Source organism: Gallus gallus, chromosome 4 (assembly GCF_016699485.2).
Source record: "Gallus gallus isolate bGalGal1 chromosome 4, bGalGal1.mat.broiler.GRCg7b, whole genome shotgun sequence".
Taxonomy (NCBI): Eukaryota; Metazoa; Chordata; class Aves; order Galliformes; family Phasianidae; genus Gallus; species Gallus gallus.
The window spans coordinates 83927070-83942228 of record NC_052535.1 but is presented as its reverse complement, the minus strand read 5'-3'; the positions used below and the strand labels follow the sequence as shown (position 1 = coordinate 83942228).

The window sequence follows — 15159 nt, the reverse complement described above, 5'->3', positions numbered from 1 at the left end:
TGACAAATAATAAATAGCCAGCAGCTGTTAAAGCAAGAATTTCTTAGTTATTTACTGCACTGGAAACCAAAGCTGTGTCTATGAGCTACTGCAGTTGAAAGCATAGACTAGGATAGACCACGCTCATCACCAGATCAGCTGAATCAACTGATCAACTGGTTTTATTTATTAGCAAAGACAAAAAGCAACAACGGAACTCACGTACTTGAATGCAGTGTAGCTCAATGGACACTGATATTACAAAACAGTCCAAATGAAAGTGCTTGATATTGGAGATATTAATACTTGAGAGCCAGAGTAGTTACTATTCCATTGTTTGAGACTTTTGAGCCTGCACAGACTGAAGGTCTTCCTTTGTAAAGGTGTGTTTTTACCGATCTCTGTAAAAAAAGGGGGAGAAATGGTGACACCCTTTTGACATGAAGTATCAGCACAAGCAAACTTCTGGCAAACAGTGGGTGTACTTCAGCTCATAGAGATTCCATTTTGAGTCTTCAGTAAAACAAAAAGCCCTCATGACCAAGATTAGAAAAAGGAATGGTTTAAAGCTGTGAGAAAGTAATATGCCAAGCAAATTATACTCATTTACAATGCTTGCTAAGAGCTGTATGAGTTGTAGAATTATCAACTGAAACTTCTTTATTCCTGTTTTGATGCAAGGACTTGGCTCATCAGTTAGGGACAAGGATTTATATACCCACTTGGGTATTAAGTGTCTCTTTGTGTTTTGGCCTTGAAGCAGAAGAGACCACTGGCTATTCAGAAGTGCACGTTAAGTGCACTGCCTCCCTCACTCTACCTTTATGTTAGCCTGACCTTTTACCAGCAAAGATCTTCCCTTCATCCATAGTGTTTGAAGAAAAACATGCTTCCCCTCCCATGTTAATTATTACCTCATTTACTCACAGGCTTTGCCAAGTTCCACTCTTAGGAGTATACATACAACAGCTTTTGAAATATTTTGCCTTTGTAAACATTCTCATTAGAACTGGTCAGACATAATTCAGCAAAATTTAAGAGCTTTCTCCTTTTTCTGGGTTCATCTATGGCTCTGATGGAGGAAAAAAAAAAATAAAGACATCTATCACCAGTGATCCAGCACGATTTCATTACACAGAATTCCTTCTACAGATATATACCATTCACAAGCTCTACTGCATATTTTTTGTCACTCAAATGCCTTTGCAACTGTACCATAACATACCCCAACATCCTGCTTAGTGGAGATACTGCATCTGCTTTTAGGGTACCTAAACACCTTGTATGATTTGGCCCTTGATCTGTGTTGTTAAGCTGTAATACAGGTTGAATTTGCCATCTTCTTAGAGGAACATGGTAGCCCTGAGTTGGAGTGAACTATACAGATATATCTAAGGCATCCTCTTATATAAGAGTCACGTTTCAGTGCTGAAGTAAGAATAGAAAGCAAGGACTTCTCCATGTTTACTCTTAGTAGAGCATGATTGTATCTGACAAGTAAAAACTTGAAAGGAAGAAGCTATAGCCTGTATAAATTTGGTGTTGATGAAGGTAGGAATGAAGGTTCTGACCCTCTGATAGAAAGCACAGTGACAAACACAGGCTTGGTATGAAGTTTGTGAGCAAAATAAGAGCACATCTCTCTAAAGTTACTGATATGTAACGGGTCCAAGAATGATGGGTCCATGCTCATCTCTTACATGAGAACTTGCAGTTTTATTATCAAAACTTACTTTAGGCTTGGCTGAAAATTTCTATTAGAAAAGTGTAACCCTTAAATGCTCTTAAAAATGTATTTACTTAAATAAGAAAAACACAGGATTTGGTTCTGCATGGACAGTATATACTATGTAAAACAATCTGTAGGTTGGTGGCATCTGTGTGTTGAAGATGACATTAAGGAAAACAAAAGAAAATAATTAAAAGATGTTCCAATTACAGCAACTGTGAAAGTGGCCAGTAGGGTTGTTCCTTATTATAGAGAGCTGCTGGCCAGAGACAAGAAATGCTGAATCTCAGGAACCAGCAAACAAAAGCCTAATTCAGCAATGCTTTAGAGTAGTTCAACAGCAGAGTATATCTGGTGTTGTTTCATATGCATGCAAATACCTGGCTGTTCATGGCTCATCCAGTGCTATTAATTAATGGTTGTAATCATGGAGGTGATAGAAACGTCTTCATAGGGTACATATCAGAGAAGGTAAGAACATCTGAATGTTTTGGCACTACTTAGGTGATGAAAATGAGTTGTGAAAGCCATGCCTTTTGAAATGATACCACCATGCTGGAAAATGCCATTACAGGATAATCTGAATGCTGATAACATAAAAAGGAACCATCTGCAAATTGTCCCAGAAGATGTCTAGGTGCCTAAGCCTAGAAACACAGCCAAAAAGCTGCTTAAGTTGGACTCTGAGACCCTGCTGTGGGCTTCACTGGACTTCACATCTGGGCTAAAGCTCTTGTTTAAGCCTAGCAAGACAAAGGAAAAAGAAAAAAAGAAAACATACAAACATTCAAGAAGGTTTGATCTGATGTGCATTTCCACACCAACCAAATGCATACCTTAATGTTTGTTTTTGAAGAAGCAGTGGAAATCCTACACTTGAAAGCTACAGTGCTGGAGCACGCATCCAGGAGACAGTTCCCATCACTTATTCTCCTATGGGAGCTGAAACTCAGCCACAGTGGAGCTAAATATGCCTCACACAGGAGACCAGCCAAAGGGGAAAAAAAACAGAGAGCCTTCTAGACTAACTACAGTTCCCAGGTTGGGGCTGGATCCTCATCCCCATCCCCTGCACACCTGCCACGAAAAACACTGCTGAGCATCACAGATTCAGGCAAGAGTTGGCTCACAGCGATAGTTGTCACTGGTTGGAAGATCAGCCCTAAGGGCCTTGTGAGAAGGGCATTACTGACAACTGCTGGAAAGAAATTTCTCCACATCCATCTTAAGACATTGGAAGAAGATAATTAACAATGTCTTGCTGCTGGGAAAAAACAACTTAATGTGTTTGGAAACCTGAAGGGGAGTCCTGCACCATGTGCTGCCCCAAGGAAAACACTCAGAGGTGACCATGCACAGTAATATCCAGTCAATTGGAAGTTGAGAAAGATTAAATAGGATAAAGGTTCTAAGCATCAGGGAGAGGTAAACCAGAAGCAAAAGGCACCAAGGCAGGAATGAGCAGGGGCCTTTCTGACAGTAACCAGAACCAGTCAACACCTGACACTTACCTGACAGTTCACCAAGATAACAGGCAGGTCTGGAGTCAAGTCAGCAAGGCAAGCAGAAGGTAAGGTACAAAACCAAGCACAGCTCAGCAAAGGGACTTTACTGAAGCATAGATCCTCCACAAACAACTGAAGGACAGAGGCTTCATAGAATCTTCTGAGTTGAAAGGGACCTTTAAAGGTGATCTAGTGCAACTCCTCCGCAGTGAACAGAGACACCTACGGCAAATCAGGTTAATCGTAGAATCATAGAATGTCCTGGATTGAAAAGGACCACAACGCTCATCCAGTTTCAACCCCCTGCTATATGCAGGGTCACCAAGCACCCAACCAGGCTGCCCAGAGCCACATCCAGCCTGTCCTTGAATGCCTCCAGGGATGGGGCATCCACAGCCTCCTTGGGCAACCTGTTCCAGTGTGTCACCACCCTCTGTGTGAAAAACTTCCTCCTATCAGAGCCTGGTCCAGCCTAACCTTGAATATCTCCAATAGTGGTGCTCCCACCACCTCTCTAGGCTTACTAGTTCTCTAGTTATTAGAGAACTAGTTACTCTACTTGTTATCTACTAGATAAAGTTATCTATACTCTATCTACTTGATAGAATTACTCTAGTTACTCTAGTTCTTCCTTACATCTCTCCCAGTTCAGCTGATTTCATGGCAGTCACACCCAAGGTCATGCAGCTGTGCCATATCAGTGCTGCAAATTAACACCTGGCAGGGTGTGGGATGAGAACTACAGAGAAAGATGGCTAAATGGAGAAAATAGAGTCTATTTTTACATTCAGAGCACTAGGAGCATCCTTAAATGAAAGTGGCTGTTGTCCTTTCTATTACAAAATCCTCTATAGATGTTGGAGCACTTAAGAATGTGGAAAGCACCATAATCTAAGTGCTTTGAGCACCAGCCTAGATCAGGAACAGCCTGGGCCCCCTCCATCCAGCAACACTGATGACTCCTTCAGCTGAAACTGATGCTAGAGATCCCCAAGCACATCCCCTAGAAAATACATGTGGATGGGTCTGTCTAGCAAGTGGGCAAATTGTGACCTGTGGGACGAGGTTATTGCTGTTCTAGCTTCAGGTGCTGAAGGAAAAGGAGTTAAATTAGTAATTACTCAGGTTTCTGAGTTGATGCTTTCTCTCTTCTTCCTCTCCTTCAAAACAGATCAAGTGGAGAATTAAATTGTAATCTTGTTGAACCTTTCCTAGAAGCTCAGCTGTTGCTGATGATGGTACTTCAATGCCTAGTCCTAATTTGCTGCAGCACAAATTCCTCCCTGAGCTAGCAGACCTACCATACCAGCACTAATATGTGAAAGTTACTTCTTTTTTTTTTTTAAGCTCAGCCTTGTTCCTTCCAAGAGCAGTAGACGTGCCTTTGCTTATCTGCCTGTTAGTGCCCTGAGCAAAACCCCAGCTACATGAAGTGCTCATTACATTTTTACATTAGCATCAGGAATCGCTTTTGTCAAAGGGTTAAGGAAAAAGATTGTTAAAATTGTTTAAATATGGTACTAATTAGTTTAGATGTAATGAAACAGCATTAGGCATCTGGTTTCTTTGCAAGGGATTGTTGGATAACCGTTTCTGCCGACGCTGCAATCTGCATAATGACAAGGTGTTGGCATTGCATCCACCATTAATTTGCTATATTTATAATGCCATTATGGATCCACTCTTATTCACGCACACTATAAAAGATATATCGAAACATAATACACAATTCTGCTTGTTTGGAAATTGCTTTTGGATATCTTTGATTTTCTGTAATAGTATTTTTGTCACTTGAATGCTAACAGCACCAGGAGGAGAGTTTGCCACACATAGTTCTGAGCCCTGGAATTCAATGTTGCTTCCAAGTGGGCATGAGCCTTTATTCTCCTGAATCCTGAAGAAGGAGCAAGTGGAAGTGTGATCAGGTACTCTCAAAGCAAACACAGTATTTCATCCAAACGCTTAACTACAAGGTGCATTGCTTGTCCTTTAAGTCCCAAACAGCATTCTTAAAACGTTACCGAATCTTCAATAGGTCATAGCTAGGGTAGTTTGCTATTACCAACTGTACGTCAACAAAAGCAGTTGCAAAGCCATACCAGCAGCCCACCAAAATGCTCCATTCCTGTGCTTTTCTTCCCCTATGCAGTCTCCAGGGATCAACTCACAAGAAATAAAGCTTGTCCTACCTATGGTAAGGTGGAAGGATGGGGAAGAGTCCCTCTGGGCTCAGCGGTGCAGGGCAGGTTCTTCCACTGTGCGTCATAGAATCATAGAATGGCCTGGGTTGAAAAGGACCACAATAACCGTCCAGTTTCAACCCCCCTGCTATGTGCAGGGTCACCAACCACCAGACCAGGCTGCCCAGAGCCACATCCAGCCTGGCCTTGAATGCCTGCAGGGATGGGGCATCCACAGCCTCCTTGGGCAACCTGTTCCAGTGCGTCACCACCCTCTGTGTGAAAAAACTTCCTCCTAACATCTAATCTAAGTCTCAGTTTAAGACCATTCCCCCTTGTTCTACCACTATCCACTCTCGTAAAGAGTCTGTGGCTGTAAAACAAACAGGAATTGGGCATTAATTGAAATACTTGTAGTAAGGCTAGATTTCTTTTTTTTTTTGTACTGGAAAAGCAGTAGTTTATATAAGGGGTGAATCTTTGCTGTGTCAATCACCATCTCGTACATATTTCTGAAACTCGCAGTTCTTTGTGGCAGTGTCAGCTCTCATTGACTGCTTCTGTAAAATGTCACTGATTTGTGACAGTGCAGAGAAGAAAATATAGAAGATAGTGGTATTTTTTAAACGAAGTCTAACACTTTGGGTGGGGTGTTGGTTTCAACTAGCCAAAGATCTGTCATACACCAAGTTCAAATTAGTAAATCATAGATTGGACTTGGCAGTTGTTTGTCACATTGCCTGAACCTGCATGCCCAGACTTCTGGGTCCTGGACATGAGTTGGTCTGTGTCCTTGGTGTTTTCCTATAGGTACAGAGTGCACCCAGAGGATTTGTCCTGAACAGGCACTATAGTCTTATCAGCTCTAGATTTGTAATGCTCTGCTAACCTCAAACATTGCTTTGAGGCTTTTTCTGTACGATGAATCCACATCCCTGTCAGACAGTGTCAGACATGGAGAAAGAGCTCTTCCTGCCAGGGTTATTTTCATTGTGACAGCCATCATTCCGTCCCCCGAGATGTGTAGGCAGTGTGACCGTGTGGTGCAGAACAGGATGGTCAGAAGGAAACAAACAAACAAAAAGCTTACAGAAGTGCATCAGATAGAGAAGAAAATAGTTTATGTAAACCCACCTTGTGAGAAAAACTTGTTAGGATCCCATTTGTTTCCTTGCCTGTTTCCTTCATCTTCAGCGTCCACTCTGATCTGTGCCTTGGTATAAATCCCAGAGTCTGGCAGATCTTCCAATGTAACTTGAAATGTTGTATCTACTCTTAAGAAAGGCTCTAGAATAGCCGTGCTTTTTTCTTACCCTTTGAGTCACAACCTCAAGAACTGTCCAGACATTGTAGAGCTTAAATGAGAATTTAAGTTAAATATGTCTACATTAGAGCAGAACTATTTTACATACGTAATACATGAATTAATGGATAAGAATGTTTGCCAATATTTGCCAAATATATTAAAATTTGGCAACTAAAAATAGTTGCCAAAATATTTCCAAATAGTTTGAGTTCTCTCCCAGTTACTTGGAGCAAATCCATCTGTACTTGTATGCTTTTTCTCTTATTTGTTCCTGAGATATTTAATGTAATTTATTCTATGAACGTAAACTCCTGACATTTATTGTTCGGTATAAGCAGGAATACTCAGAACAAGGCAAAATAGATGCAGTATCCTTCTCTTTCTGCCTAATTCTGTCGCAAACACGGTGAGCAGTGGTAAGATGCAATTAGTGTCTGAATCACGTCTCACGGGTGCACACTTGCAAGCTTGGATTTAACACAGAAACACAGAATCATAGAATGGTTTGGGTTGGAAAGGACCTCTAAGATCATCCAGTTCCAATCCCCTGCTATAGGCAGGGACACCTCCCTCTAGACCAGGTTGCTCACAGCCCCATCCAGCCTGGCACTGAACGCCTCCAGGGTGGAAGCATCCACAGCCTCTCCGGGCAACCTGTTCCAGTGTCTCACCACCCTCACAGTAAAGAATTTCTTCCTAATATCTAGTCTTAACATTGAATTTTGTGAGAATCTGTTTAAAAACATGCAGGGGCAGGGACCTGGGCAGTGGAGTTAGGACATTCAAACAGATAGGAGCATCTGGCACCAGTTGCTGAACGTTCACACAGAGGATGTTTCTGAACCAAAGCCCCATGCTGATACCACCACGCTTCTCCCTGGCAGGCACACAGCCTGGTTACAGGGCAGTGGTCCAGGGAGCACCACGTGAGAACTTGATCTCTGGTGCTGCTCCTGCTCATACTCTGAAAGGCCTCTGCATGTGGGCTGTGACTTCAGACTGACTACACGGCACACAGTCTGTGTGCTGGGAGAGCTCTGCTACAGCCAGGGCTCTTTGGTTTTTGTATTGACTTCTATGTGCAGAACATCAACTGGATGAGACATTCAAGCAAGAATTGTCAATAACTTCCTAACCAATGCTAAGAAATACCCCTCAGAGTCTGTTTTCAGCATTGCCTTACAATGTGAGAAGCCTTGTTAAGATGGATTTAATGACTGCGAATCTCAGGCTGACTCCTTTCTCCAGCAGCTGTGAGTAATAACGCTCACACAGACAGGTTTTGCTGGCAGGAGGCTAACTGACTCAGAGCAGGAAAATCATCTGCTCCAGAGCTCCAAGCATCTCCCTTTGAGCACTGGAATGCTTTTCAGCTGGGGGAACTGCTTGGAGTTCCCTGTGTGTTTGCTATTTCTCTTAACGAAGCCGGCTCATGCCCCATCTGAGCTACAAGCACAGGCACTGGTAGTATTTGCTCACACCTGGTCAGCAACAGGCTGGTTTGGCAAGGCAAGAAAGTTTCCTAAGCATCCCCTCCTCAGCTCGTCTGTTTTTCCCCTGTCAGTAGAGAGCGGTGCTCCAAGCACCACCACTTGTAGCGTTCTCTCTCAAAACGTACTTCGGAACACCTTTTATCACAACGCTTATCACCAAATGCAACCGAGCTTGCACGGTTCCGAAGGTCGGAAGGTGAACTCTTGGAACAGAGCGGAGGCGCCGAACCCCCTCCGGCGCTGAGGTCGCGCCCTCCCGCATTATAGCGCCCCCTGCCGGGCGCGCCGCGTGTCCGCCCTGCCGTTCCCTCCGTGTCTCTGCGTGCAGCGGAGCGCCCCGCGTGGGGACGGGGCGCACGAAGCGCGGAAGGCAGCGCGGCTGCCAGCGCTGTGAGAGCTCCCTAAAATCACTGGAGAAAAAGCTGGATTCGTAGAGTTACCTTCGGAGAACAGCTGTTTCTGAGCTGGGAAAATAAAACAAACAAAACCCAGACGCAACAGGGGGAATAGGGAGTTCCCTTCCGTACCAACTTTGGGATCGCGTGGGGAATGAGGGCCCGTTCGGGGTGGGCGAAGAGGTCCGGCTTTGCAATTAAGAGAAACTAAAATAAGGGTAATAAAATCGACGCTATTTTCAAAACCATCAGCGGAGGCGCGATGGGAAGCTTGCTTTATTTGTTAAAGGGCGGGATATGAGCGAAAGAACCGATGTGTTCCATTTACATGAAGCCAAAATATCGGACTCTCCGTCTGGGGACAGAGGGGATAACATAAAAAAAGAGTGGGGAGGGGGGGGGAGGGCGGCCCTAACGTTGTAGGGCGGAGGTCGGCGGGTAAAGACGGCCACGGGAACACGGGAGGGCACCGCCGGCTGCCTTAAGAGGACAAACGAACTTTGGGGATGGGGAACACGCGGCGCTGTTCCCAACGCAAACGCAACGAGAAACCAAAGCCCCGCATCGTCTCCCTTTGCCTTTTGTGGGCGTTTTCCTGCAGCCCCGCCCGGAAGCAGCAGCCGGCACCACGGGTTCCTTCACGTTTATTGATTGAGTTAAAGCGTTCGGCAAACAAAGTGCTCTCTGTATCATCTTCCCGCCGTCATTCCCATCCCTTATACATTAATTATAAAGTTAAAACTTTTTTTTTCTTTTTTTTTCTCTCTTTTTTTTTTTCTTTCTTTTTTTCCCGTAACGACCAGAAATATACAGAAACGCAGAACGTAAAAACGAAAGAAACCCAAAGCCCTGCAGGCGAGGGGGCTTCGGCCGTCGCGCGCGGCGCTGCGCCGGTCCGGTCCGGTCCGGTCCGGTCCGGTCCGGTCCGCAATGCTCCGTGCGCTGAGGTAAGAGCCCAGCCCGCCACCGCGCCCCTCCGCTGAGGGTCCCTCGGGCCGTGGCGGCCCCTCAGCGCCGAGGGCAGCGCGGGCTGAGGGAAAGAGGAGGCGCGCGCTTATAGGTGAGGGGTGTAGAAAGCCGGAGCGCCGTAAGTCTGCGAGCCCAGCACGAAGGGCGAGAGGACGGCTGGGCTGGGCAGGAAGGGCAGCTGGGCGGCGCACACCAACCCCCCGGCCGGGTGACCCGCGTAGCTGCCGGGCCCGTGCATGGACAGCGGGTTGCCCATGGGCGGCGAGTGGCTGAGCGGGCTGAGGCCGCCCGGCAGCGCCCCTCCGCCCAGCGCCCCGCCCGCCCCGCCGCCCGCCCCGCCGCCGCCGGTGGGCGCGCTGGTGTCGGCGCCCGGGTTCTGCTTCTTCCACTTGGTGCGGCGGTTCTGGAACCAGATCTTCACCTGCGTCTCGGTGAGGCTGAGCGAGAGCGCCAGGTTGAGGCGCTCGCACACCGACAGGTACCGCGTGGACTTGAACTTGTTCTCCAGCGCCACCAGCTGCTCGTAGGTGAAAGCTGTCCGCGCCCGCCGGGGTTTGCCCGACTTGGAGTCCGAGCCCGTGCGCTTCCTCTTGGGCTTGGCCTGCTGCTGCCCTCCGCCGGGCTGCTGGGGCGGCGGCGGCTGCTGGGGCGGCGGCGGCGGGGGCGGCGGAGGGCCGACGGCCGCCTCGGGAGCCTCGGAGTGCTGCGGGCCCGCCTCGGCCTCGCCGGGAGCCGCCGAGCCGCTGCCGGTGCTGCCGCTGCTGCTGCTCTCCTCGCTGCACAGCTCCTCGTCGTCCTGCAGCTCGCTGTCGGGGCTGCGGCTCGGCCGGCTGCTGTAGTCCAGGTCGCACTCCTCGGCCTTGTAGAGCTCGCCGTCCTCTGCGCAAAACAGACAGCCGCCGTTAGAGCTCCGCCAGCCCCAGCCCCGACCGCGCGCGGCCCCGACGCCCTTCGGCCTCCCCGCTGCTGCTGCTGTTAAGGGAACGGGGGAAGCCCGTGGCCCGAGGTGGGGATGCGGATATCCGCGGCCCTGCCGGCCGGCTGCCGTGCTCATAGGGTGCGAGGCTCGGAAGCGGCGGGGATGGGTCTCGGAGCTGCCACTGATGGGCAGCTCCGGGGGCTGCGCTCTGGGGCCGGCACGGTGCCCGTGCAGCCCGGGAACGCTTTTGGCAGGGCAGGCTCTGGCACCGAGCGGCGGCCGCTTCCAACCTCATCCTCAAAACATGGCCGGAAAGGCCCCTTCGGGGAGGCAACGGCGTGGAGCTGGAGCCGCCGGGTCGGATCCCGCAGCCCCGCTCGGGCAGGGCGAGGGCTGTGGGGTGGGCTGACGGCCTGGGCCGAGCGAGCAGCCCTGGGGAGGAGGGCAGAGAGGCTGTCAGCGCTTTTAGCAGTTTTAGTTAGGGAAGTGTCGGCACCGAAGCTGCCGGCTTTTGCTCCAGCATTTTTAACCCTTTCTCCGCCTAGTTTGACCTCTTGTCAGTTCGTGAGATGGAGGTATTAAAGTGGAGTAAATACTTGTATTGATTAGCGGAGCAGATACAAACTTAATTAAACTCATTTTGTGTAATGTACAAACTAGTTAACGGTCATTTCATTTATTTGGGTTTATAGGACGCTCCAATTAACCGTCTTCATTGGAGAATGGGGCAATTATCCGATATTTAAGGCTATCGGACTTTCTGCCGATGGTTCTGTCATTGCGAAGCCTGGAAGGAAAGAGCGCTTTCGGGAGAGCCGCCTCCTCCGCCCGTCGGGCTGCTCCGGCTGCCGGCAGGAGAGCGCTGCCCGCGGTGTGCCGCGGGGCCACGGCGCTGTCGGAGGCACCGGGGGCTCAGAGCCACAGCCGCGGCCCTTTATCTGCGGGTTTCAGGCACCCCTCCGCTTCCCTCTCTCGGCCCTACAACGCGGCCGCAGCTCCAGGAGATCCCGAAGCGAAGGCTCGTTGTATTCGGTTAACCGAGGTGTGCAAGAGAAAATGGATCGCTCATCTGTCACCCTCACCCCGTGCGTGTTTTAGTCGGTTTTAATGCCCCCCGAACCGAACCCGTTAGTGCATGCCCCGCTCTGTCCGTACGCTAACGCCGGACCCTCACCAAGAGCCATTAGGCAACGTTAAGGGTGTTTTTAAAAGGATGTCTGTCGAAGGAGCTCATTTTGGCTGACGTCGCTGTGGCTGCCTCGGGGAGAAAAAGGGGCAGAGAAGTTTGTGTGATCCTCTTTACCCGGAAAACATCCCTTAATAACGCGGGTTTGTTCCGAATCCTTTCCAGCTTCCCCAGCAAACCAAAGAGTGAAGAGCGAACCCTCCCGACCGCCGCCGCACAGACGTGCGGCTGGGATCGCTTTCCCCCATCCGACCCCGTGGTGAGGACGGCTGTCCCACCACCTGTAGAACTTATTACGCGTCGTCTTGTGCCGTTCTGGCCGCAGCCAGATAGATATACAATATATACAAGCAGTGCGTGTATCTGTGTGCGTGGCGGGGTCCGGACCGAGCGCTTCCACACCCATTGAACTGCCGGTCCCGGTTGGGAGTTTATTTTTTTCCGGTAAACTAAGAAATCCCTTCCGCGGCTCTATTTAAGCTACTACAATTTCCTTTAAGCGGAACAAAATGTAGAACGGGTGCTTTTCGTGGCGGAGATGGACGCCGCGGCCGTGATTTTGTGCTCGGAAGATGCCGAGTGTGAATCGAACGCGGAGTTTTCCCCCGGACCGCGCAGTTCTCCGAGCGCCCCGTGACGGCCGCCCTCCTTCTGCCAGCAGCCCTCCGCTGTCGGCGCTACGGCTGCTTTTCGGAACGCCTCTCCTAAATCCAAGCACCGCCGTTAATTACGGCGGGGGGAGGCGGGTGGGGGGGAAGAGGGGAATTAAGTTGGGCGATTTGAAGCGGTCCCCGGCTCCGGTTGCGACAACGTTAACGCGTGAGGGCCGAACGCGCGCAGCGGCCGCGGATCTCCGCTCCGTGCCGCCCCCGATGCGTTTGCTGTTAGAGAAGTGATGGCGTTGCGTTTCTCTCCTTGTCTGGAGATAAAAGTGCGAGATTAGCGATAGGCTCACCTCGTCCGTCTTTCGGGTCGCGCGGATCTATTTGCTATGACAAAAGTCGGACGAGCTTAGACGAAGAATTACCTCGGGTACAGAAAAATCTCTTTGGAATTCCATCAACGCTCCGCTCCCGCTTTTGCTTTAGGGTTTAGAAACACTCCCGCTCTGAAAGACCGGAGCTGGAAGAGATTCCGGAGCGCTTTCTCTGCCTAATTGAACGGAAAGAGCCGCATCGTGGCGGGATGGGAGAGCTCGGAGTCCCCTCTCCCGGCCCAGACACGGAAATCATTTTCCCCCTTCCCGAGAAGTTTCTCCCCGGCACCGCTCCGCGCTCGGGACGCGAATCGCTCCCCGCACCGCTCCCGGAGCTGCCACTGCCCGGAGCGCTCCGCTGTGCCCGGAGCCGGGGGGTTTAGAGGTGACAAACTCGGGATATTTGGACCCAGAAAGAAAGAAAGAGAAAAAAAAAGCAATCTCGAGCTTGGGTCGAATGCAATTCCCGATCAATAGCGAGCCCTAATAAGTGTAATAGGTTTTAATCGAGTAATTATCCGAATTTTGACCCTATAATTTAGATGTTAGGAAAGAGTTTGCAAGGTGCTTGAAAGAGATATGCACAATTCGATAATAGGATATCGATCCAGGCAGTCCTACATGCCACTCTGGGGCGATTTCCCCCATTATCCAGCCTCTTTACGCTGCTAAGCACATTTTACCTTAAATGTAATCGAAGGAATTTAATTGTTTTTCCAGAGATAACCAGCATTTTGTCACAATTAGTCTGATTTGTCCTAAAAAAAGCCAAGGGGAGAGAGAAAATTGAATCTGTCGCCCAGAGCAACGCGAGGGGGGGAAGGGGAGAGCGGGTTCCGAGCCTGGGGAGAACATACATAAAAGTCAGAAATGCTTCGGGAGCCCCGGGCGGGTGGGAGGGAGCGGACCGCCGCCCCGGGGCCCTCCGGCAGCTCCGACCCTTGGAGTCCTCCTCAGCACCGGGAGCCGTTCGCGGGTCGGCCCGGGCGGCGACGCGGCCTCTTCCCCGGTGCCGGCAGCGGCCCCGTGCAGCGCGCCCTGCCCCGCCGGGGTGCCCCGCCGCTGCTCCGGGCTAAGCGGGCCGGGTGCCGCCGTCGGGCCCCGCACGACGAGCTCAGCGATGGGGAACGCAGGCAGCGGGGCCGCGCACGGGAAGCTCTGCCCGTAGCAGAGCGCAGCGCCCGGCCCCCGCCTCGCCGTCCCCCGGCCTAAAACGCAGTTGCACCTCCCTGCAGCGCGGCAGGCAGCGTTCGCACAGCCTCGGGAGCCGAGTGCCCCCGGCTCGCCGCTTCCCGAGGGCGATCCGTAAAAGCATGCGAGGAGCCCCTTTCCCGGGCGTCCGGGCGCAGCCCCCGTCCCGGGGAGCCCCCACACCTACTTACTGATCAGCTCTGCGGACTTCTTGCACGTGTCGAAATCTTCGGCGAGAGCCTTTGGCTCGGCCAGCTCCGTCCCTGAGTCCTCGGGCTTATCCTCCGCCCCCAGCGTGAACTCGGTCGCCACCGATTTGTACAAGACCGCGCACTGCCTCCTTTTGCTGTTGAATTTGTTAGGGTCCAGTATGTCGAGCACGGAGAAGGAGGTGGTTCTGTGCACTATGGGCAGCGCGGCCACTGCCCCCTCTTGTCCGGGAGTGTTGCTCTGGCTGTCCCCTTGTCTGTCCCTATTCCCAGGGCAGGAGTAGAGCGGCAGCTCTCCGCCGGCCGACAGCCGCTGCTCCCCATGGCTGTCCATGCCTTCCCCGCGCACGCCGCAGGACTCCCCGCCGATGCCCGCCGCGGCTGCGGGGGCTGTCACGGCCGCGGCTGCCGCTGCCGGGATGGAGATGTCACCGACCTTGTCTCTGCTCACATTCATGACTCTTCGCAGAGCCCCTCTCCGTTGCAACTTCTTCCCCCCCCACCCCCCCACCCCCCCCCCCTTTTTCTTCTCCCCCCCTCCTCAGGCGAAGTTGAGCTGCAAACTCCTCCCCGGCCCCCGCTCCGTGGGCTCTGCGCGTAGGGCAGCCTCTGCCTGCAGCTCCGGCCGGCCGGCAGCCTCCAGGGGAGGCACGGAGTCACGGGGCGATGCTCGGCTCGGAGCCTCCGCTCTGCTGCTCCTTCTTCCTTCTCATCATCCTCACCGGCCTGCCCGTGCTCTCCCTCCTCCCCCCCACCCCTCTAGCTCACACACACACGGAGGCAAGGCTGTATCTTATTTATGCATTCATATTTAGCACTGGATTGTAATTGGCTACAAATTAATCCCTTGCCCATAATAGTCTGTAATCTTCATCACTGGAGGAGAAACGCAGTGAAAGTGTGTGCCGGGCGGGGGGGAGGAGGGGGGGGGGGAAGCGAGGGAGAGCGAATGAAGGATGGTGTTGGCTGTGATATACTTGGCTGTCAGCTCTGTTTCAGCACACCTCCACTCATCTGGAAAGCATCTAAATAGCCTTATTTGGAGAAGTGGGAGGAGATGACGCTTTCTTTTAAATAATTGCGGGATCAATATGAAGGAGATATGATACACGCAAAATGAGA

At 50.9% G+C, this 15159-nt stretch overlaps 1 protein-coding gene and 1 long non-coding RNA gene across 2 annotated transcripts; both read right to left on the bottom strand.

Annotated features, from left to right (window-relative positions):
- Nucleotides 1–143: 143 nt before the first annotated feature.
- Nucleotides 144–5481, bottom strand: LOC107053317. The gene is made up of 4 exons (XR_005859939.1): nucleotides 5403–5481; nucleotides 3220–3435; nucleotides 894–1051; nucleotides 144–380 (listed from the first exon to the last, which is right to left on the bottom strand). It is a non-coding gene; the product is annotated as an uncharacterized LOC107053317 (long non-coding RNA).
- A 3370-nt stretch (nucleotides 5482–8851) lies between these two features.
- Nucleotides 8852–14494, bottom strand: NKX1-1 (NK1 homeobox 1). Its single transcript, XM_015285993.3, has 3 exons — nucleotides 14020–14494; nucleotides 10239–10435; nucleotides 8852–10199 (listed from the first exon to the last, which is right to left on the bottom strand). Exons 1-3 carry the CDS (start codon nucleotides 14492–14494, stop codon nucleotides 9642–9644), a joined length of 1230 nt encoding a protein of 409 aa, XP_015141479.1. The 3' UTR covers nucleotides 8852–9641.
- Nucleotides 14495–15159: the final 665 nt, after the last annotated feature.